Source organism: Canis lupus, chromosome 8 (genome assembly GCF_003254725.2).
Source record: "Canis lupus dingo isolate Sandy chromosome 8, ASM325472v2, whole genome shotgun sequence".
In the NCBI taxonomy this organism is placed as follows: Eukaryota; Metazoa; Chordata; class Mammalia; order Carnivora; family Canidae; genus Canis; species Canis lupus.
In genome coordinates, this window is record NC_064250.1 from 31,924,359 (window position 1) to 31,950,942 (window position 26,584).

At 45.4% G+C, this 26,584-nt stretch overlaps 1 protein-coding gene across 1 annotated transcript in view; it reads left to right on the forward strand.

Moving 5' to 3' along the window:
• The first annotated feature begins 1,055 nt into the window (after window positions 1–1,055).
• Window positions 1,056–26,584, forward strand: part of PELI2 (pellino E3 ubiquitin protein ligase family member 2) — a 177,409-nt gene continuing 151,880 nt past the window's right edge. The window contains exon 1 of the mRNA XM_025442651.3: window positions 1,056–1,221. Coding sequence (XP_025298436.1) covers window positions 1,145–1,221 — 77 coding nt within the window. The 5' untranslated portion in view covers window positions 1,056–1,144. The remainder of the gene's footprint in view (window positions 1,222–26,584) is intronic.

Below are 26,584 nucleotides of genomic sequence, written 5' to 3' on the forward strand. Positions count from 1 at the left end.
CAGACACTGCATTGAGTCAATTACCATAATAAAGGAACATTTCTAGTCACTAAAAAAGTTCACCCAGGTAATTTCCTCTTAACTTCTTAGGGAGATGAGAGAAGGTATGGGAAGAGTGTATGGAGTGTGAATTAAAAACAACTTTTTTTAAATTATTATTATTTTAAATCCCGTGGAACCCTGCTGCTCACAAATCGGGTAGCAACATCCTATACACTGGCGGGGTGTTCCCAATGCCTTCAAAGCTGAAAACACCCTGTAAGGCGGCGGCAACGAGCCAACTGTCCAGAGTCCTAGAGGTCTTCAAGCTTCGGAGGACCGGGTTTTGGAAGAGGAGGCGCCCGGGGCTGGGCTCCTCGGCGCGGTGACGCGGGCAAGGCAGACGGGCTGCGACCCCGGGAGGAAGTTCTCTCCGGGCCTCTGACCACCCGCACTACCGGGCTAGGCTCGGGGACCCGGACTCCTGAGTTTCCGGGATCCCCCGCGGCCTTGGGCTGCAAGGGCTGGGGACCCTGTGCTGCAAGTTTGGGGAAGGAAACGAGAGAGAGCGAGAGAGAGAGAGAAAATAGAGCTGCTCCTTTAAGAACTTCCCTTCCCTTTTACTCTATGTTTACATAACACGGGGCCGATCCCCCGCGGGGCCCGAGGGGGCGGGGCGGGGGGCCGCGGGGCTCCCACCTGCCCGCGCGCCTGCGGGGCGGCTCTGCGCTCCTGCCCCCGCCCCTCCCCCTCCCCCGCCCCGCCCCGCCCCGCCCCCGCCCCTCCCGCGCTCGCGTGCCCCCTCCCCTCTCCCGCGGCGGGGCTCCGGCGGCGGCGGCGGCGGCGGCGGCGGCGGCGGCGGCGGCGCTCGGCGCGGGCAGGTCCCCCTGCTGCCCGGTCCCGTTTGTTGCCGAGTCCGGCTCGGAGCGGCAGCGGCAGCGGCAGCGGCGCGCGGAGCTCCCGGGAGCCCGGCGGGGGCCGCCGCACCGCCACGACGGAGCAGCCCCGGGACTGGCCGCCCCGCGCCCCCTTCGCCGCGGTGCCCTTCCCCGGCGCGCTCACCCCCTTCTCAGGATGGGATTGTAGCGGCGGCGCGGACTCGGCGGGGATCGCGGCGGAGGCGGCGGCGGCGGCGGCGGCGGAGGCGGCGGCCGACCGGGGCTCCATGTTTTCCCCCGGCCAGGAGGAGCCCTGCGCCCCCAATAAGGAGCCGGTGAAATACGGGGAGCTGGTGGTACTGGGGTGAGTGCCGACATCGCCCACCGCGGGAGCCCGCATCCCCGCGCGGGGCCGGAGCGGTGCTCGGCCGCTCTCCGAGGGACGCTGGGGGGCCGGGGGCCCGCGCGCGGGGATGCGGGGATGCGGGGACCGGCGGAGCGCGGCGGCCGGGGGCAGGCGCTGTGGCAGGCAGTGTGGCGCCCCCGCGCCCCGGGGCGCTGCGCTCGGGGACCGGGTCCTCGTCCGGACCGGGCGGCGGCGGCGGGGAGAACCCTCGTTCCACTTCCCGCGCGCCCTGGGTCGGGGCGGGGGCCGGGGCCGGGGCCGGGGCCGGGGGAGACCCCTCAGTTGGCGAAGCTGAAAGGCCGGTGGGGCCGGGTCCCCGGGGGCCCCCTGCCCGGCGGACGGCGACCCCGGGTCCCGGAGCTCGGCGCGGTGGGCGTCCGCGGGCGGCGCTCTGCATCTCGTTACGGTGACCGCCGTGGGCAGCCGCAGCCCGGGGGCAGTGAACTGTCTGTGACCCGGGCGGGCAGGCGGGCCCCGGGCTCCGCGGCGGCGGTGTCCCGGAGGGGGCAGGGACGCGGCTGCGCGGGCCGGGGCCGCGGGGGCGCTGGGGGCGCGGGGGGCGCGGGGGGCGCGCGGGGCCGCATCCCCACCGTCCCGGGCCGCGGCCTCGCCGAGGTCCTCCTGGCGGCGGGGAGCTCGCCCGCCTCGGCTCCCTCTCCGCCTGTGAAAACCACATTTTGAAGATAGTAATTATCTACAATCGTTAAACGGCAGCAATTAGAGACTTCATCTACTTCCTGAGTTTCCTTGTGACATTTCTATTGTTTACCCTTAATAAGCCGGGAAAGAGGCTTCGCAGGATTAAAACCGGATAAAGTGGGCAGTGAAAGGGGAGCAGCAGCATGGGGAGGAGGGAGATGCAGGAACACTCGGGAGAGGGAGCAACTTGGATTGAGTTTTTGGAGAAGAAAGCATTATTTTCCGCTTCGGGATGTGTCACTCCTGGGATCCCGCGCTTTTGTCCTCCGTTCAAAGACTTGTATTCAGACGGTCATGGGTGCTGATAGGTAGGCTTAGCCCACGTCCCAGGAGCCGAGGATATGGACAGACTCAGGGAACTCTGAAAACCGTGTTTTGATGACTGAATACCTTGAAGTAAGTGCAGACTGAAAAATAACTTGGAAGAGAGGAATTTTTAAGGGAAGCTTCCAGACACAGTACAGCTGGAAGTTGTCTAGTTCTCCTCACTTTGTTGCTACAGCATTAAGGGGAGTGTGATTGGAAATCTCATTACCTATTTTGAGGTTTGCAGATAAGCGGTTTTTCTCACCTGCGTGGTAATTGCACTGAAAAGACAGATGTCAGGGTTCCCTGGAAGGAGAGCTGGGTGACAGGGGAAAAGCAGGAGGTGAGCCTGTCTTATGTAACCTCAACCCAACCTAATTTTGTGGAGTTTGGTTTTGTTTGTGTGTCTGGCTTCAAAGTATGTTTAACATACTTTGTGAACCTGACACGAGAGATTAATTTATGCCAGAACCTTATTTCATTATTTCCTTTTGAGGAAATCATTGTTGAGATGTTTCAGAAAAGCAGTGTGCGAGTGGGCCTGGAGAGGTTTTGTGTTTATAGCTGGAAGTGCAGGGCGTTGCAAAGCCGTGGAAGGGATTTATTTATACCCAGGATTGTCCTGGTATCACAGGCTTACTCTGAAGTAGGCTGTGTAATTACATTGCTCATTGCATGTGCTTTGTCCTTGACTGGTGGCTTTCCAGGAGACACTTAAGTGTGACATAGTTGGCACTTTCATATTTGGGGGCCAGACACTGAGCAGTTATTTGTGCACGTAATATGTGCCAGCACTGCTGAGGCACTGAGGATCCAGCAGTGAGCAAGGAGCTTTCATTTTAGTGTGGAGTGGTAGGCATGAGCAGAGAGAAACATGTAAACAAATGAATAATACATGGCAATCTCAGGTGTTGCTAGGTTCTCAACAGAAGGTGGTTAACTTAGGGAATGTCTGCCCTAGATGGGTATTGCTTTCTTTAGCTGGCGTTCCAGGCAGGTCTCTCTGAGGAAGTGAAATGTGAGCTGACATCAGACCGCTGAGAAGATACTGGTCAGATTATTGAATACTTGAGAAGAATTGTGGTCTTTTTTCTTTTCCCTTTTTTTTTTTTTTTTGAGAGTAGATTTCAGACTTTCTAGAAATATTGGACACATTGAAGAATGCTGGGGAAAGAGTGAATAAATAGGTAGACTTAAAAGAGACCCTTACTAATTTGTTTCCTACCCTCAGGACTTGAGGAGGCAATGCCCTCCCTCTTAAAACAACAATAACAATCAAATAATTAATATCGACTTTGCATATCTGATCACCTGGGACATAATATTGATAGAGAATTTCTAGTAGGTTTTATTGATAAAATTAATCTTGACATCTAAGAATGGCCAATACTGATGCTGATACAAGCTTTTTCTTTTTTTTTTTTTTTAACTTGTGTAACTACCTTTCTGTTCTCTTCTAAATTTCTTCTTTTTTTCCCCTCTTCTATTTTTTTTTCTCTTCTAAATTTCATAGTTAGAATTTTAGAAATCCTGGGGAGCAGACTGAGGAACTATATATATACATATAGTATATTTGCCTATATATGCATATATATGTATTGTGAAGAGCTATATATGTATTACGTCTATATCCGCATGCAGATATATGTCTTTTCATGCATTCTACAATGTTAAGGGAATTGCCAGGTAGTTAGGATGTTAGTAGGGTCATCACCTTCTCAGTGGATTAGTGGAATTTCATTATTTCTGGATTCCAGTCAGTGAATGTATCATGCCACAACCCTTTGTTGTACCCATTATGTAATTCAAGGTCGAGAAAATGACTGGTCTAACTGTCAGGTCTTTCTTGCTATTCATTTTAAAGCTGGCTGATGTGTTAAAGTTGGGAAGACGTGTCTGGATTTGAGAGGGAGTTCAGTATAGTGGGGAGAGCATAAAGGAACAATCAGGAGACCCAGACTAAATCTCTGCTTTCTTGCCAACTAGCTTTATGACTTTGTCTTAGTCTCTTACTTTGTCTCTGTTTCTTTGGAGGTAATGAAATATGATTGGGTTCAGTAATCTTTAAGGGCCCTTCCAAGTCTATACCCTGTGATACTACTGCTCCTTGGCTCAAATATGGAAAATGCAGTTTACATTCTGTTAATACTCTTAAGGTGATGGTGTTAGGATTCTAATGAGAATGGTCTTTAAATAGCAGAAAAGACCAATGCAGTTACTTTTTTTGAAATAAATATGTACAAAACAGGCTTTTTTAAAAAAAGTTGTAATGATATGCATATATTTGGCTCATTGGTGTCCAGTTATATGTGAAGGCATTCAAATTTGCTAAAACTTTCTGTTCTAAACTTAAGAAAGGCACAAATGTTTTACAACTAAGCTAAATAGGCTGGAAAAGCCAGCTTAAGAAAGAGATCATCTGGATGAGATTTTCAAAGTGAAGGGGCCTGAGAGGTCCTAGTTGTACCTTTAGCCCTTTTATTTTACTGATGAAGAAGAAACTGAGGCTCCTGGAAGGAAAGAGATTTGTTCAGGTTCACAGTTGAGCTGGATCACCGGGTCACTGTTCCCCACTTTAGAGCAGATTCCAGTGATGCTGTTAGCTCCTCAAAGCTTCAGATTTTTTGTAACTTGCATGGGGGGCGCTGAATCCCTTTCTGGATTCAATCTGAGCATGCAGCTCTCTTGCTGACTAATGGCCCATCATAGGTTTTTGGAAAAATATTGCTTACTTTTAGTTCCCCTCACCTCACAGTTGAGTGGATAATACATTATACAAAGCTTTATTTTTAATTTGATGCTTCACCAAATGTATTTTTATTGGCTCTCCCAAACAGGATCTTCAGATGGAATTCAGGAAATCCTTAAACTGGGTTGGGGAGGAAAATAAAGGTCTATTTTCCCTATAGTCAGAGTGAAATTTAGCAATTGCACTCAATTATGAGCATAGGCAACAAATAGAACTGCTGCTAGATTTGCTATTTACCACATTAATACAGAATTGCTTATATTATTGTGTCATAACTTAAAACTATCTTGATAACTAAGCATAATTATTTTTACTTGTAATTCTTTGTATTTTATATTATGCATTTAAACCTTTTTTTTTTTTTTTTTGAGAAGGGTTCAGTAGGCTTTACCAGACTGCCAAAGGGATTCTTGGCACAAAGATGGGTTAAAAACCTCTACAAATGAATGCTTATCAGTATGACTGAAAATGAAGTATTTTAGTGGAAATTGATCAAGGTCTTCAAAAGACTAAAAGGTCAGGATTGGTGGTGGGGGAACCTACCTTTTTTCCTTTGGATGGTGCAGCATTCTATCAGATAGGACAAGACTGTTGCTTGAAGAGTTTATGGTCTTTTCTTTTTTAAACAAGCAGCTCCCGATTTCTATATGCTGTTTTTGTTTTAACCTTGGCACTTTGCCTTGACTACCCCTCCCTTTGGTAGTAATAAGAAACCTTAAAATATACCCTAATACTTTTCCTTTTCTCATCCTCCTCTCTAATTTGGGCCCAAAGACTTCAAACACTGGTATCCTTTATAGACTAAAAGGTCTTTGAACTTTTTTTTCTTATAAAAAACAAAATCTTTACTGTCACTCGGCATGTGGGGTGATCTGAAGAGCTCAGATCTGTTTGTGTGGATGAAGTATCTAATTCTGTAGGCTATTAATGGTCATGATGTTACTAGCTTTGGGTTGCTATATTTTCCTTTACTAACTTTAGCCTTGTTTGGAGTATGTGGCTGTCTATGTGGTTTCTTGTCTGACTTTCTCAGATTTATTTGTTTCTCTCTTTGACACATCAAGACTGACAGCTTCATTAGGACTTTTCATTTCTGGTTGTATTTCATCATGTGATCCATATTTGGGGATGCTTAATATAAACAAAGCTAAAACCAGGTTGGTTCGGGTCCTAGCAACTTTACCAAACATATTTTGTTCAAGAGATAAAGCACACACCCACAAAACACTAACCCCCCCTCCCCCCACATCCCAGTTGCTGTATTTGAGGGAGAGCAATCTTGTCACACTGGGGCAATGATTTTGTATCTGCTGTCAGGAATCAGCAGCATAGCGTCCAGAAAATAAGTTATGTGGGGCTGTTGGTTGGCTTTTGAATGGAGACAACAGCAGCTTGGTGGATCTCGTTGGTGTGAGAAAAATAACTGAAAAGGAAATTTGAATGTTGTTTGACTTAAGATTTCTCCTGGGATGTGCAGAGCCTATTTTATAAAAAGAAAAGTGAAGCTAAGAATGATTCAGTTATTAGTTCTCACTGAGCTTATTGTCATCTTTGGCTTCTGGAAAATAAAATGATAAGAGCAGAAGGTACTTCATATTTTTTAGCTTTGTCTAAATCAGCAATTCTCAACCACTCTCAAACTACCTCATACATAATGATCAATTTTGAGTTACATGTCCAGTAATTTATGACAAGTAATCAAATGTTGATCTTTCAAATGATTCTGAGATGCCCCTTTAATAATGTCCATTTTCACCCACTTGCATTCTGATGTTTTCTCAAGTAGGAGAGAAAGGGGTGGAGCTAGGTCAGGCAAGCCAGGAATGTATTCATTCAACAAATATTTATTGGGTGTCTACTCTTCCAGACACAGAGAAGTTAGGACAATCACGTTCCCTGCCCTCGTGAACTGCTATCTTATTCTTGTCACAGCTCCTCAGTGACAATCCAGTGTATAGTGGATTTATTTATTCTACAAATATTTGAGCATCTCCTGGCATAGGGTGTGGTGCTTGGCACCAAGGGATAGTGCTGAACAAGACTGGTACGGTCCCTGCCACTTTCGAGCCTGTAGTCCAGTTAGAGAGATAGAAAACAACCTATAGAATGTAGGGTCACCTAACACTGTGCCTGGATGAGAATAAGATGGCCGGGAGCAGGTAAAAGGGAAAGAGAGTTCTAGGCAGAGGACACCCAGTGTTCCATGACCCAGAGGTAAGTGAGTGTGCATGCTCCTTTGAGGAGCAGAGAAAAGCCCTGCGTGGCCAGGAAGAGTGATTGAATTAAATAAGTGAGCCATGAGGAGGGGCGCAGGTCATAATGAACTTATAAATCATTGGAAAGATTTTTGGATTTTATCCTAAGGGCGTGGGAGACCAGAGTAGGGTTTTTAGCTCTGAAAGGAGAGTGGGGAAGGTACTTCTATGAAGGGTGATGCAGCCTAGGTCAAAGGAAAAAGAGGTGGAGGGAAAGGCAGAGGCCAGGGCCCCCAGGAGACAGGCAAGGAGGGAACAGTGTGAGCCAGCAAGCAGCTGTTTTAGTTCCAGATTCTGGTTCCTGTCCCTCCTGAAACCTAGTTGCACCCCCTGTCCAGAGCTCTGTGTGTTTGGCCATTTGTGCAGTGCCTGCTCCGGCATTGTCACATACAGAAGCCGATGAGACAGACAACACTTCACCGGGGGGTTGGGGGAAGAGGGGGGCTTACCTTTTAGGGGAGGGGTGGGCTGTGTACCCGAGTCAGCAAACAGATAGCTGAAACGTGTCATTTCAGAGGGTGCTATGAGGAAAATAAAGCAGGACAAGGGGGAGAGAGTGAGTGAGGGGGTGGGGTAGGGGACTAGCAGGGTAAAGAGCCAGGGACCGGGCAGTGGGAGGCCCTGGTAGGCTGAATAATCAGGGGCGGCTTTTCCAAGAAAATAATCCCGTGTCCTCCGAGAGAGCCCACCTTGTTCAATTTTTATTTACTTTTTTTTGTTTAAGCCACACTGAGTGGGTTCCGCTCTTACAGCCAGAGCATTATATTAGCGAAGGAGGCAGAGTACATAAACACATAACCGAAGGGAAAATAGAAGTGTAAACAAACACAGGACCTATATTTAACATCCCTAGAGACAAACGTGGTTCAGTCCACTGTGCTCCTGCCGTGTGCCCAGAGTGGTGGTCGCGTTCCTCTAGGCTTCGTTGAACTGCTCTGGTTTCCCCGTGACGCTGGCCGCTGCAGGGCGGGGACCCTGACTTGGCCCTACCTCGGGGTGTCAGGCGCACCTTTCCAGGTGCACAGGAGGCACGCACCGAGTACCTGGCAGGAGTGGGTTTGTGTGGCGCGCTCCAGTGCCCCTCTCGGCACAGAGGAGCCCCGGGGCTCAGTGAATGGTTTTGGATATGGAAGCATCGCACCAGTTCTGTAGCACAGCTGCGGTTTTGTCAACAATCCTCCCAACCTTAAGGGCCCCAGTGAAAGGCTCCCTGCTGTGACACTAAACACGGACTTTACCGACATCAGATATTCCAGTTTCAACTTTTGTTTGTTTTTCTTTTTGTCAGTCACCTAACAGTCATTTTGTCACCTGCAGAAAGTTCTGCCTTGAAGGGAAGCCGGCCATCTGTTCTGATTCCACCAGCTGCTCCGAGCTGCATTGCAGTGTGCCATGGTGGCGTTGAAAGGCTGTGGTCATTAGTGCCTGTTAATGATGGCTGGAAATGCTATGGAATACAAGCCTCTTGGATGAAAAACCTAATAAATATGCATCAGGGGTATTTTCAGCGTCAGGTTTAAGACTATTGCAAGTCATTCTCGATTGAGGTTTTATTTCCAGCCGTCCACAAAATGCATCTCACTCTCAAACATTTAACTCTGTTCATTCCCTGCTTTTGTGCTCATGCAGGCTCTCTTTTTAGGATAAGAATCATTATTCCAAGCTTTGTGCTTCCATTCTAATTGGTACTGGCTTAACAGAATCCAACCAAGCAGGCCGTTGTGTGTTTGGCTTCTAGGCTATTGGTGTGAAACTCCTGTTTACTATTATCAGGGGCCTCCTTTCCCGTCTACCCCTGGAATTCTAGTGCTTCGTGCTATGTGGTTATAGAACATTCTTTTGACAATCAGAATTTGGGATGTGTGAACAATTAGGGTCTCTGAGGTACTTGATTGATGAACTGATTACCTTAAGGAAAGGCCCTTTCTACACAGGGACCATAGACACAAAGGAGTGTGCTTCACACCAGATCCCAGAATTTGACACAGACCAGATCTGTGCCAGAGTACATTAGATTACACTGTAGTTTGGGTACTTTTGTTATTACATGCCTGTGGATAGAATTCAGAATGGAATTTGTACTTTTGCCTAGTAGCTATTTATCAGTTATATGGGAAAGTTATAGTACAGATAACTGTGCTATTTGTCAGCACTTTATACTTCTCAGTATATTTTTTCACATGCCTGAACTATTTCCACTTGATAAACATTTGTTGGTTTGACCTTGAAATTGTCCAGTGGGAGAATTGTCACCTTGTAGCCATGTTGTTGAGACAGACACAACCCTACTTTCCCAGTGGTCTTGTAGTCAGTTGGCAATCAGGTAAGAGAACTTGGGGTTTTGACTTCATCCTGTGTTCTTCCCCTGTAGTCTTCAAATATAGCCCATAGGCGTTCCCTGTGTGTCCGTGTGTGTTTGTGTGTGTGTGTACGTGCACTGGACCTCCCATCAGGAGGCATATCCCTGCCCCCTTGAATCTGGGCAGCTTTTGTGATTTGCTCTGACCTGCCCATGTGAGGGAAGTGACACTTAGTGACTTTTGGATGTTGCCTTAAGGGGTGTTTGTTGTGGCCCATGTTTTTGTCCTCTGTGTTAGTTGGCTAGAGCTGCCATAACAAAATACCACAGATTTGGCGTCTTCAACAATAGAAGTTTATTTTCTCATGGTTCTGAAAGCTGGACGTCCAAGATCAAGGTGTTGGCAGGTTGGGTTTCTCCTGAGTCCTCCCTGCTTGGCCTACAGACGCTGTCTCTCCGTGTCCTCAGCTGGCCTTTTTCTCGGTGTGCCCACCCCTGATGGCCCTTCCCTTTGGTTTTAAGGACACCAGGCACATTGGGTTACAGCCCACCCATATGACCTGATTTCACCTTCATTACCACTTTAAAGACCCTCTCTCCACATACAGTCACATTCTGAGGTGTCCTAGGGGTTAGGACTTCAATATATCAATTCAGTCTATAATATCTGCTTAGAAGACAGCCTTTAGATGAAGTCCTACTGCCCTGCTGTAGAGACTGGCCCTAGCAGGTGAAAGATTGCAAGAGAAGAGGCCTCCCAGCTGAGGCGGCTGACCTGGGATTGAAGTTGTTTTAGATCCTTCAGCCCATCAAGCTGCCCGGGCTGCTACATGGAGCAGAGGTGAGCCGATTCTCCCAAGTTTTGCATATGAAGGAACCGTGGGTGTCTGTTGTTTTAAGCCACTATGTGTTGAGGTGTGTCCTTACACAGCAGTGGACAATTCAGATACCACCATACTCCACGGCATGTGATTCTGCTGTCAGACCTGACAGACTGATAGGAAATAATTCACTGAGCCTTTGTTGAGTTTTTTTTGTTTCCTACAGGTTATTGATTATTTTAATAAGCACAATTTCAGCCTTTTAGATGAGTTATTCCAGACACTAAGCATTGTACGGTCTGAAAATCTTAGCTAACGCATTTGCGGAATAACTTTATCATGTGTAAGTCATCTCCGAGTCTCTCTGCATTCGTTAATCTCCATAATCAATATTATCTCCTGAAATTCATTGAGAGCACGGCAGGTGAAGAATGGCCCAGCTTAGCTGAGAAGCACGCTTCTGGTACGCTCGAACATAAGTCGCTTTAACCCAGGGAGCTAATGCATGACACAGATTTTTAGGCTTTTAAAGGCCACCTGACATGAAATAATAGAACCCATAGAGATTTGAGTAGGGGAGGTAATCTGTACCAGTATCCTGCAGGTACCAGCCGATGGATGGGCCAGAAGAATGTTTTAACACTGCAGTTGGGTGGTGAGATGACAGGATGAAGAGCTCATTTGTGTCAGATGTACCTGTCTGTGGCTGTCAGCAGTAAGAAGGAAGCATCGTTCCTGAAGTACTTTACAGGTCTCATTCGCACCACGGAGATGGATTATGTGCGGGGGGAGAGGCAAGCAGAGGCAGCCGAGCTGCCCGCCACCTGCACTGTTCTCACACCACCACACATGTAGCATCCCCCAGTTACCACCTCCAACCGAGCACCTTGCCGTGAAGAGAGAGAAAAAGAGATTCCTTAAAAAAAAAAAAAAGAAGACTTTATTTATTCATCAGAGACACAAAGACACAGGCAGAGGGAGAAGCAGACTCCCTGCAGGGAGCCTGATGCGGACTTGATCCCAGGACCCTGGGATCATGCCCTGAGCCAAAGGCAGACACTCAACCACTGAGCCACCCAAGTGCCCCAAGAAAAACAGAGTCCTGTAGTAAAGTGAATATAACTTCTTGAATTTCCCTAAATTCTCTTTAGGGAACTTTAACATTTGCCATTTTTAATCAGAGGACCTAAAACATATAAAATGCAGAGTTTTGCATTCAAAATGTATAAATTCAATGTAAAAGGATTTTTAAAAAAAGATTTTATTTATTCATGAGAGACGGACAAGAAGAGGCAGAGACACAGCCAGAGGGAGACGCAGGCTCCCTGAGGGGGGAGCTTGATGCAAGATTTGGTCCCAGGATCCTGGGATCATGACCTGAGCCAAAGGCAGATACTCAACCACTGAGCCACTCAGGCATCCTTGTACAAGGAATTTAAGTAAAGTTCTAAATGATCTGTTTTATAGAAACAATATAATCCAGTGGCTTTTAAAGCTTACCACTACACTAAGACTTTTGGGGTACCAAATTGAGAGATAGATGTGTTTTATCTCATGTATCCTCTGTGTGAGTATGTTTAATTAAAAATAGGAGCCACTGTACACGCTAGAGATTAAAGCACTGACAGACACACTAAGTATCAGCCACACAGGAGGGCTGAGTTGATGCTGCTGTTATTGCTGTTTTGATGCTGCTGCTGTTCTCACATGTAGGAACCCACATAAGCAATGCCCTCTAGGGGCATACAATCTGAGGTCAAGATGCATAACTTAGCAACAAACCACACTTGGTGTAGAGGGGGGCTGGATGGAGGCAACTGTTATTTCCAGTGCACTGGGTGCTGGATTCTGTTAGGGGTTTTGCTTGATCTGTCCCAGGAATTAGATTTTATTATTCGGAAAGGGAAGTGAGGCTCCAGTTCCAGTCATTCACCTCATCAGTGCTGGGTCCTAATTTGAACGTAGGTATGTATGTATTGCTTAGAAGCTTCTTTCTCTCTGCCAAGGTGAAGGTCAGAGACGTGTGTATTCCTGAAAGATGGGGAAGGATACCCTGGAGCAGGTGGCCTCAGAGTGGAGTTTTGAAGGGTGACCTGGTGTTTTATAGGGCAATAGTAGTAAAGACATGGGGTGTTTGGCTGGAGGCTAAGGTGCTTGAGGAAGGAGAACTGTCAGCGCATCAGCAGCTAAGGATGCAATGGGTAATAGCTGAGTGGTCCCTGCCTTCATGGAGCTCATAGCCTGGCACAAAGGACGGACTTTAACCAGATGAAGCCTGGCAGGTGCAGGCAGGAGATGCAGGGTTTCATGGGGCGGTAGCGCAGGGTAGAAACCTGGGATGTGTTAGGAGGGAAGGATTCCATTTAGGCTGAGATGAGGAGGGGAGTAGGAATTAGCTGAGAGTCACAGGGGGAGAGTGTTGTGTCTAAGATACATTTAGAAGCTGAGTGACATCTGGCGAGTTTGGAAATTGGGGGGTTGGATGGCCAGTGTGATGAGAGAGATGTGAGAGGAAGGTCCCCTTAGGGGCCCTGTGAAGATTTCAGGCCTCTGGGATTGGGAAGCCTTGGCATTTGGGGAGGTAGTGCTTGTGGAGCTGGCAGGCAGTTTCAGTCTTCTGAGCAGTTGTCTTAACTAATTCTCGGGACTGGTTGGATCTCCTACTGGATCTGCATTTTCTCTTGTAGATCATGTCCCCCCTCCTTGTCTCCAAGGGACAGTGGCTCCCACCAGGTCTAGCGATGAGGCATAGTGGTGATGGATAAAGTGATCATTCATTCACGTACTAGTGTGTTTGGGAAACTTACGCAGGACCCATGAATGTGTTGGGGCCGGACCCCACCGGTCGGAGCAGATCCAGATCCTTTAGACACTCAGCCTGCTGTCCTCTGGAGCCACTTTCCCTGAACCCAAGGTTGGCATGCCTCGCACATCGATCACCGGGTAGAGAGGACGCACAGCCCATGGCCCTCCTTTCCCTGCCCCGGGGGGGCTGCGTGTGCTAACCTTGCAGTGAATCCCTGGGGCTCGGCTGGCTCTGGCTGAGCCGTGCCGACAGCAGAAGTGTGGGCACAGGTGGGACCAGCATGGCCCATAGAGCAGCGCCTCTCCTGTTGCCAGGAGAGGGGAGCAGAGCAGATTCCTGTCCTTGTAGTCCATGTGAGGTGTCTGCCGTCTGGCCTGTTTGCTTCCCGTTGCTCCTACATCAGCTTCTGTCTCACCTACAGGGCGCTCTGCTGCTTTTGAGTTGAAATGGAGATCCCCTATCAGAACTGGGTGTTGTTCTGTATGTTGGCAAATTGAACACCAATAAAAAATAAATTTATTATTAAAAAAAAAAGAACCACCATTTAAAATCATCATTAAAGAGGGAGCATTAGCGTCTGAGCTTTCGCTTTTTTTTCTGCATGGATGAGGAAATTCCAACTAGGCTGTTGCTTCTCAGCCACAGGTTCTGTTTCTTTGGCGCACAGAAGTGCGCAGAGGGCCTGTGCATCCGACGTGGTGGTGATGTCTCACTGCCAGGTCCTGTGCAAAGTGCTGCTCATGCATTTAAGTTCTGACCAAGGCAGATGGGTGCCATCACTAATCATTTCATAGATGAAGAACTTGAGCCATGCATGCCCGCCAAGATGCTTGTCTGGCATCACTGGACTATCGTGTGACTGAGCTCTGACTCAAACCCAGGCCTGACTCCAACACCCTTGTTTGTAAATCCTGTCTCTCTCGTGTGTGTGTGTGTGTGTGTGTGTGTGTGTGTGCACGTGTGCGCATGCAGTTTTGCATCTTTATTTTTTAGACAAACCCTTTCCATACGGCATATTCTCATTAAACACAGTGACTCAGAACCTCACTCATTTAATGAGGTCACTAGTGAGGTTAAATGTGTTTTTTTTTTTTGAATGTTTACAACTTATATGAACCTTTTTTGGGGGAAATTGCTTACATATGTGCTTTGCCCACTCATGTATTATGTTCCTAGTTCGCTTAAAAAAAAAAAAGTATGCGATCTCTAGGGAATAAAACACGAATCCTCCTATCTGCCACCTTATTTACCTGAATATATTACAGTTATGTTCAAGAAAGACCTGCTTTATAATCTGCAATAATTCCAAGTTCATTCTCTAGTCTTGAAACCACTTTGTCGAGTTATTCCTCCTTCCTTGAGAAAAGCTCTATAACCTCCTTGGTTGTGGCATGTGCTCCTGAAGGCTTTCTTTTTTTCTTTTGCTGTTGGTGATAACAGGCTAGCATTTACACTTTGTTTATAGCTTGGAAAGGGGGCTTCAAGCTCTTGCCCTCTCAAGTAAAGGTCTGTCTTTGCTTATTTTTTTTTTAAGATTTTATTTATTTATTCATGAGACACACACACACACACACACACACACACACACACACACAGAGGCAGAGACATAGGCAGAAGGAGAAGCAGGCTCCCTCTGGGGAGCCTGATGCAGGACTTGATCCCAGGACCCCGGGATCACCACCTGAGCCAAAGGCAGACGCTCAACCACTGAAGCACCCGGGCATCCATCTGTCTTTGCTTAGACACTAAAGTCGCTGCACGTTGATGTTTCCTTCCCTGCTTGCCAGTCTTCCTGTTAGTATCGATTCAGGGAAAAGACTTGGTGGCTTCCCTGCTGTCTCCTCTCTATCAGTACCTCATATCATGCTTCTAGGGCGGCCCTGGGGTAGCTCATCTGAGAAGCATCGGGCAGCAGCAGTCCAGGAAAAGTGCCTTTTATTTGCTATTCTAGGTGTTAACTTGGACCAGATGCCAACTTTAAGGCTTTGATGAAACTGTTGGCTTAGACCCTTCTGGAAGCTGGTGTAGCTTTACACTGTATGTACTGTTTCAACCTTCCTGTGAGGGTGGTTAGCCTGTTTGGTCCCAGACGTGGTAAGGTGCATATGACCTAGAGTTTCTGAAAACCGTGTTCTTAACTAGCAGGCATCCTAGGATACCAGGTGGTAAAATACAAAAGGACAAATATAGCATCTTGATAAGCAATATTATGTATTATATGGGGGGAACCAGACACTTGGAAGTGTTGCAGGAAAGTAATTCAATCAGGAGGTCCTGATAATGTAATAAACCACACAAGGGTGAAACTCATGGTTTACACTCACTAGAACGCCCTTCAGTAGAATTTATCGGCTTATGGTGGTGGTCTGCCCATGTTCTGTGGTTTTAAATATTAAATAACACAACTCACTTTTTTCCCCAGGCAGAGAGAAGACACCACCAACTTTCATCACCTCAATCATTTGTGTGCCCTCCTTTCCACTGCATCCCCCACCCAGAGCTCTTATGTGAGGTTATTAGTTGGAAGTCCTGTGCCCAATACTTAAGTGTACAGACTTCGTGTTGTATAAGAAATAAAACTGCTCCTCGATTGTGCCAAGTACAGTTGGTACTGTGGTGACAGGCCTTCAGGCTGTCCTCTGAGGGACCCCTGTGGAAGAGGAAGGAAGAGGAGAACCTGGCTCTACTCTGAATCCATGCTTCAGGGGCAGCTGTGCAGAGTTGCTCCTTCTTTGGGAGGTAGCAAGGGGCTGAGCAGGGGGCTTTCCCTTAGCTTTCTCCTTGCTGCTGCACCGTTCACTGACTGCAGGAGATAGTGAGAACTTGGGGTCCCTTGCATGGTGTGGGAGGCTTGCCATACTCCATTTCAGCAGGACTCTGAGGATGGGATGTTGTCTCCATCAGAGAAATGGGGAAGCAGAGATGATGGGAGATCCTGCCCTGAGCCTGCACAGCCAGGAAAGGATTGGGAAGCTCAGGAATTAGAACCCAGATTTCAGATTCTCCTCCAAAAGCTCGTGTGTCTATACCACTTGTCCAAGCCTATAACCCACATTACCATGGTCGGTAAGAACCTTTAATAACCATGCAAAGGGTTACATTAAGGATGTAACTCTTCTTGCTTGCATTAGGGTTCTGAAGTTGTGGTTATAATGGAAATGCTGGCGAGTTCTCCCAGGACCCCATGGGAAGGGATAGACAATGGTGGAGGCGACAACTCTGCAGGGAGCCAGCCCCTCCTTGCTGCTTGCTGCTTAGCCTGCTTACCCTTCCCTTTCTGCTCTTCCCTCACAGGGAAAGGGTCAGAGGATGCCTCCCTGTTTTTCCTGTTACCTCTGCCCAGATCAAGTTCAGACAATGGAGCTCCACTCCCCCCGGAGAAGGGCTCTGCGTGGCTCCTTAAGTTCATCTGAAGTGAATCTTTCTCTGATCTAAGTTTGTTTTTTTTTTAATCCACTTGAATACTCACCGTTTTATTTAACATGAATCACATACTCTTTGATTTTGCCTGGGTAATTACTTCACCCCCATTTCTCCTAGGGTTAAGCCAGTTTTAAGTTTGTGTCATAGATTCTCATAATTTAGACATTAGCATCTAATCATTGATACCAGTCGTTATGCTTTCCTCCACTGATAAACTTGTAAATGCAGATTTTTTTTTTAAGGCAGACCATTATATTCAGGTAAAGTGGAATTAATCTTAAAAGCCTTGTGCTAAAATTATATATAAAGAGTATTAATGAAAAATTTGGAAGAAGGAAGAAAAATCATCCATATGCTAATATTATGTTTTGTGCAGTCACATCTAGTCATTGTTCACATACAAAAATATTTTACGTGCTTCATTTTATACATGGTGTATGTGCTGCTTTAGAAGAGTAGCTAACTCACTTTTGTTTTAAGGGAATTTGATGACTGCTGGGAAAACATTTAAAGTAAGCCACATCTATTTTTTCTTGACCACGCCAGTTATTTGCGAATGGGTTATCTAACATAAATTCTGTAGGTTTGTTTTTTTGATGGGGAGGTTGTTGCAGAATGAGGAATTGCCATGTGATTTCTAAGGCCTCTGTTTTAAGGAAGTATATGGGAGGAGAAGAAGTGTTATTCACTGTTTGAGATCTTTAAAACGTCTCTGGAAGACTGGTATGCTAAGGGCAGGACTTCTGCAAATAAGTTTCTTAGGAGCTTAGAGAAAAGGACACTTTGAAGGACACTAAATCCTACACGTGTTGCCTGGTCAAGCCCAAGATTACTTATTTCCTTGCCCTTGAGGCCTACCTTCTGGCTTTTTCTCCTGAACTTTGTTCCCCCTCTTTTTCACTTGTGCTTTTGCTCTGGCATTCCTGGTCACCTGCTAGGATTTAGTTCAGGTGTTGCCTCCAGCATGCTCCCCTCTCTGACTTCTCCTCTTCTCTCTAGCAGGGAGCAGTTATTTCTAGTGCATTCTCTTTGCTTTCTTAAGGAGTCCCCCTCTCCCCTTCTGGGGCCATGGCCTTAGCTGCACTCTTTCCTAGCACTTTAGCACCTCGTGGAGCACCTGGCAACTTGGTGGATGGTGCAGGGTGTGGATGAATAAATGCTGGGCTGGAAATGTGAACATTCTAAGATGAATGGCCACTTCCCCCTTTGTTCCGGTGTGAGTTTTAAAGAATGGATTATTCACTTTATTTTTTTTTTAAAGATTTTTATTTATTCAGAAAGAGAGAGAGACACACACACACAGGCAGAGGGAGAAGCAAGATCCACACAGGGAGCCTGACGTGGGACCCAATCCCCAGTCTCCAGGATCACGCCCTGGGCTGAAGGCAGCGCTAAACCGCTGAGCCACCGGGGGCTGCCTGGATTATTCACTTTAAAATAGGCACTGGGACACCTGGGTGGCTCAGCAGTTGAGCATCTGCCTTCAGCTCAGGGCGTGATCCCAGGATTTGGGATCAAGTCCCACATCGGGCTCCCTGCATGGAGCCTGCTTCTCCCTCTGCCTATGTCTCTACCTCTCTCTCTGCATCTCTCATGAAAAAATAAATAAATCTTAAAAAAAATGGGAAGAAATATTCCCCAAAATCAAAAAATAAAATAAAATAAAATAAAATAGGCACTTCTTGGAGAGGATGTGGAGAAAGGGGAACCCTCTAGCACTGTTGGTGGGAATGTGAACTGGTGCAGCCACTCTGGAAAACTGTGTGGAGGGCCTCAAAGAGTTAAAAATAGATCTGCCCTACGACCCAGCAATTGCACAGATACAGATGCAGTGAAAGACTGAGACACCTGCACCCCAATGTTTATAGCAGCAATGTCCACAATAGCCAAACTGTGGAAGGAGCCTCGGTGTCCATCGACAGATGAATGGATAAAGAAGCTGTGGTCTATGTATACAATGGAATATTCCTCAGCCATTAGAAACGACGAATACCCACCATTTGCTTCGACATGGATGGAACTGGAGGGTATTATGCTGAGTGAAGTAAGTCAGTCGGAGAAGGACAAACATTATATGGTCTCATTCATTTGGGGAATATAAAAATAGTGAAAGGGAATAAAGGGAAGGAGAGAAAATGAGTGAAAATATCAGTGAGGGAGACAAAACATGAGAGACATCCTAACTCTGGGAAACGAACAAGGGGTGGTGGAAGGGGAGGTGGGTGGGGAGTTTGGGGTGACTGGGTGACAGGCACTGAGGGGGGCACTTGACGGGATGAGCATGGGGTGTTATGCTATATTTTGGCAAATCGAACTCCAATAAAAAAAACTAAAAAAAAATAAAATGGGGACTTAGCTTATTTGTATTTCTTTCATTGGTTCCCAAAAAATGTTCACCTGTTTGCCTCTCCCCAAGGTAAATTGCAGAGTTCCTAGTCATTTTGAAAATGGACCGTTTGGGCCCCAAGAGGAGATGGTGGCGAATTTAAAATTTTCCTTTTAAACTTTAAAAAAGATAAGGGGTTAAAGTGGGGGAGCATCGGGAGGTGGTCCAAAGCTGATAGTAATTTCAGCTTTAAGCCATCTTTGTATGTAGTATTAAAAACCTGATGAAAAGAAAAAAAATCTCCCTAGAAAAGTAAAAAAATCCAAGCATATTTTGACAGTGATAAACCTTTATTTTTACTCAAAAATTAGTTGCTCTGGTTTCTTATCTTTCCACTCTAAAGTCACAGATAAATATTCTTTCCATTATGTTTTCCTGATACTTATCCCAGCTGGTTTTTGTGTTTGTATGCTGGCTATTTGTGTGCTTTTTCACCTGTATCTTTAACTTTCCAGCTCCTTTCCTTTGACTTTTTTTTTTCTTTCTCAGAGCTTTATGCTTGTGTATGGGATGTCTGCTGTTTAGCCAATTTCAACGTGTTCTTTTCTCATGTTCTTACAAACATACTTGGCTGTTTGTTGACTTTTCCCCTCCATCACGCCACTCTGAGTACAGCTTGTTAAATATTTGAAGCAAGACAGCTGGGGTACTCTGGAAGCCAACTTGAGTTTATTTTTTCATTCCTTTTATTTTTTAAAAAAATCAGCATCATGAGGAACCAGAGATCATGCCATTAAACGGCTTCTTTTTACTAGAAAGGGTTGTGTATGGCAGAGGTTGTGTATGGCAGAGCTGTCTTCTCCGGCTGCCTCTCCTCCTGCCTCCCTGCTCCCAACTTGTACAGTTTACCACCCTGCCCGATTCAGTCTATAGGAGCCTCACATGAGTATTCTTTTTCCATTCCCACTCAAGTTCTTATAAGGACCGTAGTAGATAATGAAATGTCTAAAATTCAGGTTATTCAGGGGATTGATAGCAAATAAAAAGGGAGATGTGATATTAAAAAAATTACATATGTATTGGAGAGAAGTTTAGTGGCATAAATTATTTTGAATTAAGGTCCTTATTCTTTGTGGGGTATCTGCAGCCCTAAAGCTGTATTCTAAGTATAAAATATACCTGGATTTGATTCTGTAAACATGTGTGCCCTCATGACTTGCCAACAAGTAGAAGGGAAATGGTCTGTTTCTTTCTTCGTGTGCACAAATCCTTGGGAGCAAGCTGCAGTCCATATGATTTGTGAGTTGTGGTTTTGTAAAGTGGCTTAATGAATTTGTTCATTTAATTTTGATTGGATTACAATAAGAGACTGTATGGTATTTGGCTGATTATTTTTGCCTTGCAGATTTTCTTTCATTATGGGCACCTGCTCTCAATAAAAAATGATACCAAAATTGCAGGTATTTTGTCAATATGAGAAATGTTCAGGGATGGTCGTCCAGAGATCTTGGTGGAATGTTGGTGGTTGATGAGTCCATTTGTTACTGAAGATCTGTCTAAAGTGAGATTTCTCCAAAAGCTGACATTTTGGGCCTTGTGTAATAAATGTATTAGCTACACATGGTTACTATTATTAAATTGAAAACAGTCTTTCTGATAAAAAATATTTCAAAAGCTGGAACTTGTGTCTATTCTGGACCAGAAGTAAAGGGATTAAAAAAAAAAAAAGGGGTTAAAAAAAAAGACTAACAAAATGCTGCATTTTCTGCTCACTAGGAACATTTAGTCAAGTGTTTGATGTTAGCTTTATGCTATAAAGATCTCAGTTAAGCATAATGCTTCAGAAGTGGCATACTTAAAGACCATGGGGGCTTAGGTTAACTTGTAAGTTAAGTAGAAATCTCTGCAGAGGACTAAAAAAAAACAATCACCATTCTGCTTTTCCAAATACAATATATGGGGTCTGCTTGACTCTTTATTTGATGGGTTAGGCTTGCCTTGTTGATCCTTTTGAATTAGTAATCATTGAATAACAGTGTTCATTTATAAGGAAAAAAAATGGGACCCAGGGAAATCCTCTGAAAATCTTTTGCAAATATTTTAGCCCATAAATAAAAAATTGTGTTATAGGTAACTTGGCTCTCTAAGGGCAGGTTGCAGGGAAGGCATTTGTGTTGGCCGAGGGCTTCACTGGTACACTTAGGTTCTGCCCATTTGGGGTTTTCAGTATCTCCCAGTGGGGATTGGGGGGTGGGGATGGTAGACTGTTGAGGTCCATAGCTTCTTTGGTCCTGCCCAGAGGCTCTGGATTTAGATAGTGTAGCCACAAAATAGACATGTCTGCCAGTGAAGCATATAATTTAGAAACTAACCCTGCTAACTGCCAAATTATATTTTTAATCTTTTAAACTGGTGGTTCCTCTTGAAGCATTGGGCTCTCAAGAAAGACGTAAAATCAAGGTTTTAGCTGGGGAGAATTGGGATCAGTGCACAGCTAGAGGTGCCCTATGTGATCTCTCCTCTCTCAGGGCTGCTCAGTGAGTGGGATGCCTTTTGTTCAAATAAGAATAAAAATAATTGACTACTTCAGCCCACTGACCTTGCTAATTGTGACATCCTCTAATGTAATTTACTGAGTGCCAAGTGTTTTTAATTGGTCTATAAAGCATGGAGTTCATACGGGACACCTGCCAATGGTGTCTGGCGTTGAATGCATGTCTTTCTTGTTCTTGTCTTTTCCTTCTCCTTCCCTCCCCCTTCTCCCTCTTCTTGTTTTATGTGTGCGTTCTGAGATCATTCCTTTACTGGGAGACGTTGGCAGTTTGCCTTGGGCTGCTTCCCCTATGAGTGTCATGGGAAGAGCCCACCACTGTAGAGTTAGTCTTTTTTTCCAGCTCCCCCTTGGAAAGCTGCTTCACTCTTCTTGCCTTTTGGAAAGAGGTGACCACTTGTTCTGGGCTGCTCTTACAACAGCTGGGAAGGTTTGGTTGGGTGTCAGCACAATAAAGTGAATTTCACCCACTAAGTAGAAACTTGTTTTCATTGACTTACTGTTCTAGAGGTGAGGGCATCCAGTGTACACTGAAGAGTCCAGAATGGGGTGAGTAACCTCTTGGAAGAAGAAGTTTATGGCTTTTCATTAACATAAGAATCCTGTAGTAACTTTTCTTTCCTTGGGAGAGACTTAGGTGTGCATAATAAGATGATTTTCTCAGTGTACAACGTAAGAAATCTCTTTTCCGTTGTTGGAGTGGGCATAAGATAAAGCTTTTGGAGCCACATGACCATTCTGTCATTGCTTGGTATCTGGATTCAAGTTGGGGAAAAGAATGAAAACCTAAGCTGCCTAGAGCTTAGTAGGCCATTGGTCTGTGGCTGGCACCACAGCCTTTTTTCCAGGTTCCCCCAAGGGTATCCCGACCCTGACTCCTTATCACCCCAGAATGCTGCTGTGAAAGTCTCAGGTTTGGTTCTAATGCTGAAGATGAGGCACACGTGTAGAAAAGGTGGTTTGTGCACACTTCCCCTTTGTAGGGTATTAAGTGATAGAGTTGATGAAAAGCTGCTACTTAGACTCTTGTGTGCTCTAACTTTATTATCGGTTGCTTTAAACAAGATTGTGATTGAATTTGAGCCTGATGGTTTGAATTTAAGATCTTAAACTGTTCTGAGTTTAAGTTGCTGATGTGCTTTATTTGGGCAGTTAAACAGATTCATCTTTGCAGAAGAGTTCAGAAAACTGTAAGAGTGATGCTTAGATCATTCTCCTACAAATGTGACTTGATTCCAAACATTTTGATCTTTTTTTATTTGAAGGTTTTATTCATCTATTTGAGAGAATGAGAGGGAGGGAGAGAGAACACGAGCGGGGATAGGGGGGTGCTGAGTGACAAGCAGACTCCTTGCCCCTGTCTAGTGGGGATCTCTATGCAGGGCTTGATCCCAGAACCTTAAGGTCATGACCTGAGCCGAAGTCAGATGTTTAACTGACTGAGCTACCCAGGCACCCCGCCCCCCCCCCCCCCCCCACCGCACAGTTCAGTCTTGAAGTGGGGGACCACAGGCTAATCTCTGCTGGGCTGCAGCTTACTGCCTACCATCCCTTCTTTTTACCTGTGCAATTTCAGAGAGGCTCCATGATGTGTGTTTTGGAGGGCAGCCTTGAATTGCAGCCTTCCCTGCATACGGTTGGCGGGGGATGCTGCTCTGCTCACTCAAGTGCTCCTGACCCTCAGAGAGGACTCCTGCCTGCCCCTCCACCCCAGCTCATCCCTCTGGGTCTCCATGACAGCTCCCAGGCAGCCTGTGTCTGCTGTGTGCTCACCAAAGCGTTACAATGCTCAGAAAATTGCTTTTCCCAAGAACTGGCTGTTTTGTTTGGAGTAGTCCCTTTTTTTTTTTTTTTTTGAGGAGGTAAAGGTAATGTCAGGAGTATTCTTTAGAAATTATACACCCAGTTAGTAAAAAGTGCTAAGTCCCAAAAAGTGTTTTTTTTATATGGGTTTTGACACAAAGCATCTTATATTGGGAGTTTCAGTCCTATCATGGAAATAGCAAAAGCCATTTTTAAGGATTTGAATATTCCCTCTCCTTGAAGTCACCCACAACTTTCTGAGCAAAGTGCAGGTGGTTCTGTTTGTTGTCTTTCATAGATGGAAAAATATTCAAGAATTCTATAGCATCTGTACAGGAAAAGACAGATGACAGTTGCTTAATAGGAATACTATATAATTGAGTATTTACAAATTTGAATCTGTAAAGTTCTGAAACAAAAGTTTCAAGAAACTTTGTTTTTTTTTATATATATTTTTATTTTATTTATGATAGGCACACAGTGAGAGAGAAGAGGCAGAGACACAGGCAGAGGGAGAAGCAGGCTCCATGCACCAGAAGCCCGACGTGGGATTCGATTCCGGGTCTCCAGGATCGGGCCCTGGGCCAAAGGCAGGCACTAAACCGCTGCGCCACCCAGGGATCCCCAAGAAACTTTGTAAAGCAATCTATTTGGCATGCTTAAAAAGTCCTCTTTATTGGAGATGTGTGAATAATTGTGGAATATTAAAATTGTAAAGATTTGATCCCAAGTTAATAGCATTTAGTTTATTTCCGACTAATTGGTGGCATAGCTGAAAGAGCTAGTGAGCAAATTGTTTTCAAAATAATTGTCCATCTAGTGATGTCTTTATTGTTCATTCATGCAACTTGTTTGAAGTCTTAGTAGCATGATGATGGAAGTACTTAGTTCATGTTGAAACAATTATTTCTCCTGTGTTATTGGTGTGTTTGTTTTCTCAGGTGCCTTTTCCCAGCCTGGTTTTCACTTCTCTCCTGCTGACAAAGTGGAACATGTGGAGTGGTGGGCGGGGCAGGGAGATGGGGGAAGGATGGGGGTTACAAAAGTAATTCAACTTGGTCTGCCCACGGGGAGCTGGAGGGGTTTTCAGAATGTGGGCAATAGGCTGGCAGGGACAGCTGGGTGGAGGTGGACTCATTGGATAAGCCACAGAATCCTTCATTATGTGCCCATACGCCTTGCTTCTTGGACACCCTCAACGATAGGGCATTAGGTATCTGCTTATTTTCCTTGGTTTGGTGTTGGCTGGTGGGGTAGTGGAGGCTGGGAAGGGAGACAGATGGGCCAGGAAGGCGGAGTGGGAGGGGAGAGGGTCGGAGCAGAGCACCCTGGGGCTGCCTTACAGAGGGGGATTGAAAAGTACTGGGTTTTCTTTGTATTTGGTAGTTTGGAGATTTAATTGTCTTCTACCAATTTTCATCACAGTTTCATAATTAGTCTATCTGTATTCTGTGTGTGAGTGCTTCTTTCCTAAGTGTACCCTGTAGGTTTAAGTTCAGCACCATTAGGGCAGCCCGGGTGGCTCAGCCGTTTAGCACCACCTTCAGCCCAGGGCCTGATCCTGGAGACCCGGGATCGAGTCCCACGTCAGGCTCCCTGCTCTGCCTCTCTCTGTGTGTCTCTCATGAATAAATAAAATCTTAAAAAAAAAAAAACAAGTTCAGCACCATTAAAGTTCATTTCTTATCGAACCAACTCCTTTTCTCCTACCTGTCCCTCCTGCACCCTGTTAATGTTCCTTTTTGTCCTCTCTTTGGGTATGATGATATTTTGCTTTATTTTTATTTTTATTTTAAGTTTACTTTTGAGTCAAGCACCTGAAGGCCTGTGTGTGTGTTTTATGCTCACTGCCTCTTTTGTTTCAGCTTGCCATTGTTACTGTTCTTCTAAGTTGCAAAAACTTTTTAAAAATTTTCTAAGAATATAATTCTGATAACCAGTGAGCCTCCATAGCACAGATGAAGCATAGAGAAACTAGAGCTAATAGGGACAATGATCCGATCCCACACCTCTCCCAGTCAGCAAGCTTTCTAGTTGCTAAAATTGGGTTCCTTTTTTTAGAAAGGGTGGTGCACACAACATCCTTATTAAGGTAGGAGAGGTGGGATTTTCATATTCGAGGCTTGTCATTGGTAGGGCATTTCATTGCTGTGTAAATTGGCTTTCATCAGAAACGAGTGAAAACAGGCCTTTCTTCCTTTCCCTTTCTGTTTCCTTCCTTGTTAACATGTTAGCGTGTGTCTGAATGAAATGAAAATACAACCGTGTTGCTTATGGGTAAATCATGCATCATGCCTCAAACATGTGGCTGACTGGGGTGACTCTGTAAAGTTGGTGACTTTACAGAACTGATGCATCTTTCCCATTAATGTCTTTGGGACCTGTAAAGAATAGTTAAGAACACTCCCCTCTCTGCAAAACACACACAAACTCCTTCCTCCAATCCCAGATATCCATTTAAAATAAATTTAAAACCATTTAAATGGTTGCTTTAAATGAACCATTTGGGTATATTCTTATTAGGTGCAAATCTAATTTTTCAAAAGTAGTAAAAGCAACAGCAAATGTAACAGTATTGTATCTTTATAGTGAAGTCTAAAAAGAAAAGCATGTTGAATTTAAGCAAATCTTTGAAAATGACTCCTTTGAAGTTATGAGCATTTCTGGGTAAAGATTATTGTATTAAAGGGTTCTGTGCAGACACAGCACAGCCCTCAGCAGATCGCTAACCTTTAAGAGGGTCTTTGTCAGCCTCTCCTTATCAAGTGACCACAGGAAAAGAGAATGTTCAAGGCTTAAAATTTTAGTTTTTAACCTGATGCCAAGGACTTGGTATTTTGAGTTGGAAATTTTGGTTCAGCTGCAAGACAGGGAAAATTTGATGTTAGAACTGGAGTTGAATGGGGTCTAGTGGGCACACGGACAGTTGATTTCTTACCAGGAGATGACTGTTCTTTCCTAGGTGGGAGGGAAGGCCAGGAGAATGGGCAGATGCTTGGAGCTTGCCAGGTTTGCTGGCCAGAGCATATAGAAGTGGATGCAGCTGCTGAGTGTCTTCTTTCTCTTTCTTCTCATACCTCCCACTTGAGTAGTCCTATCAACTGAAGTGCACATGACTTCAGTAACAGAAAAACCATAGTCGTTGCTGATTTGGTGGCTACCCAAGAGGCTGCTGGCAAGGCTTGGCCCATTAGGCAGGGATGGCAGTTGCATAGTACTATTTCCCTGTAAGTCAGGGCTTCCCTTGGATGAGATAAAAGTAAAAAATTTTTTTTCCCCTGTT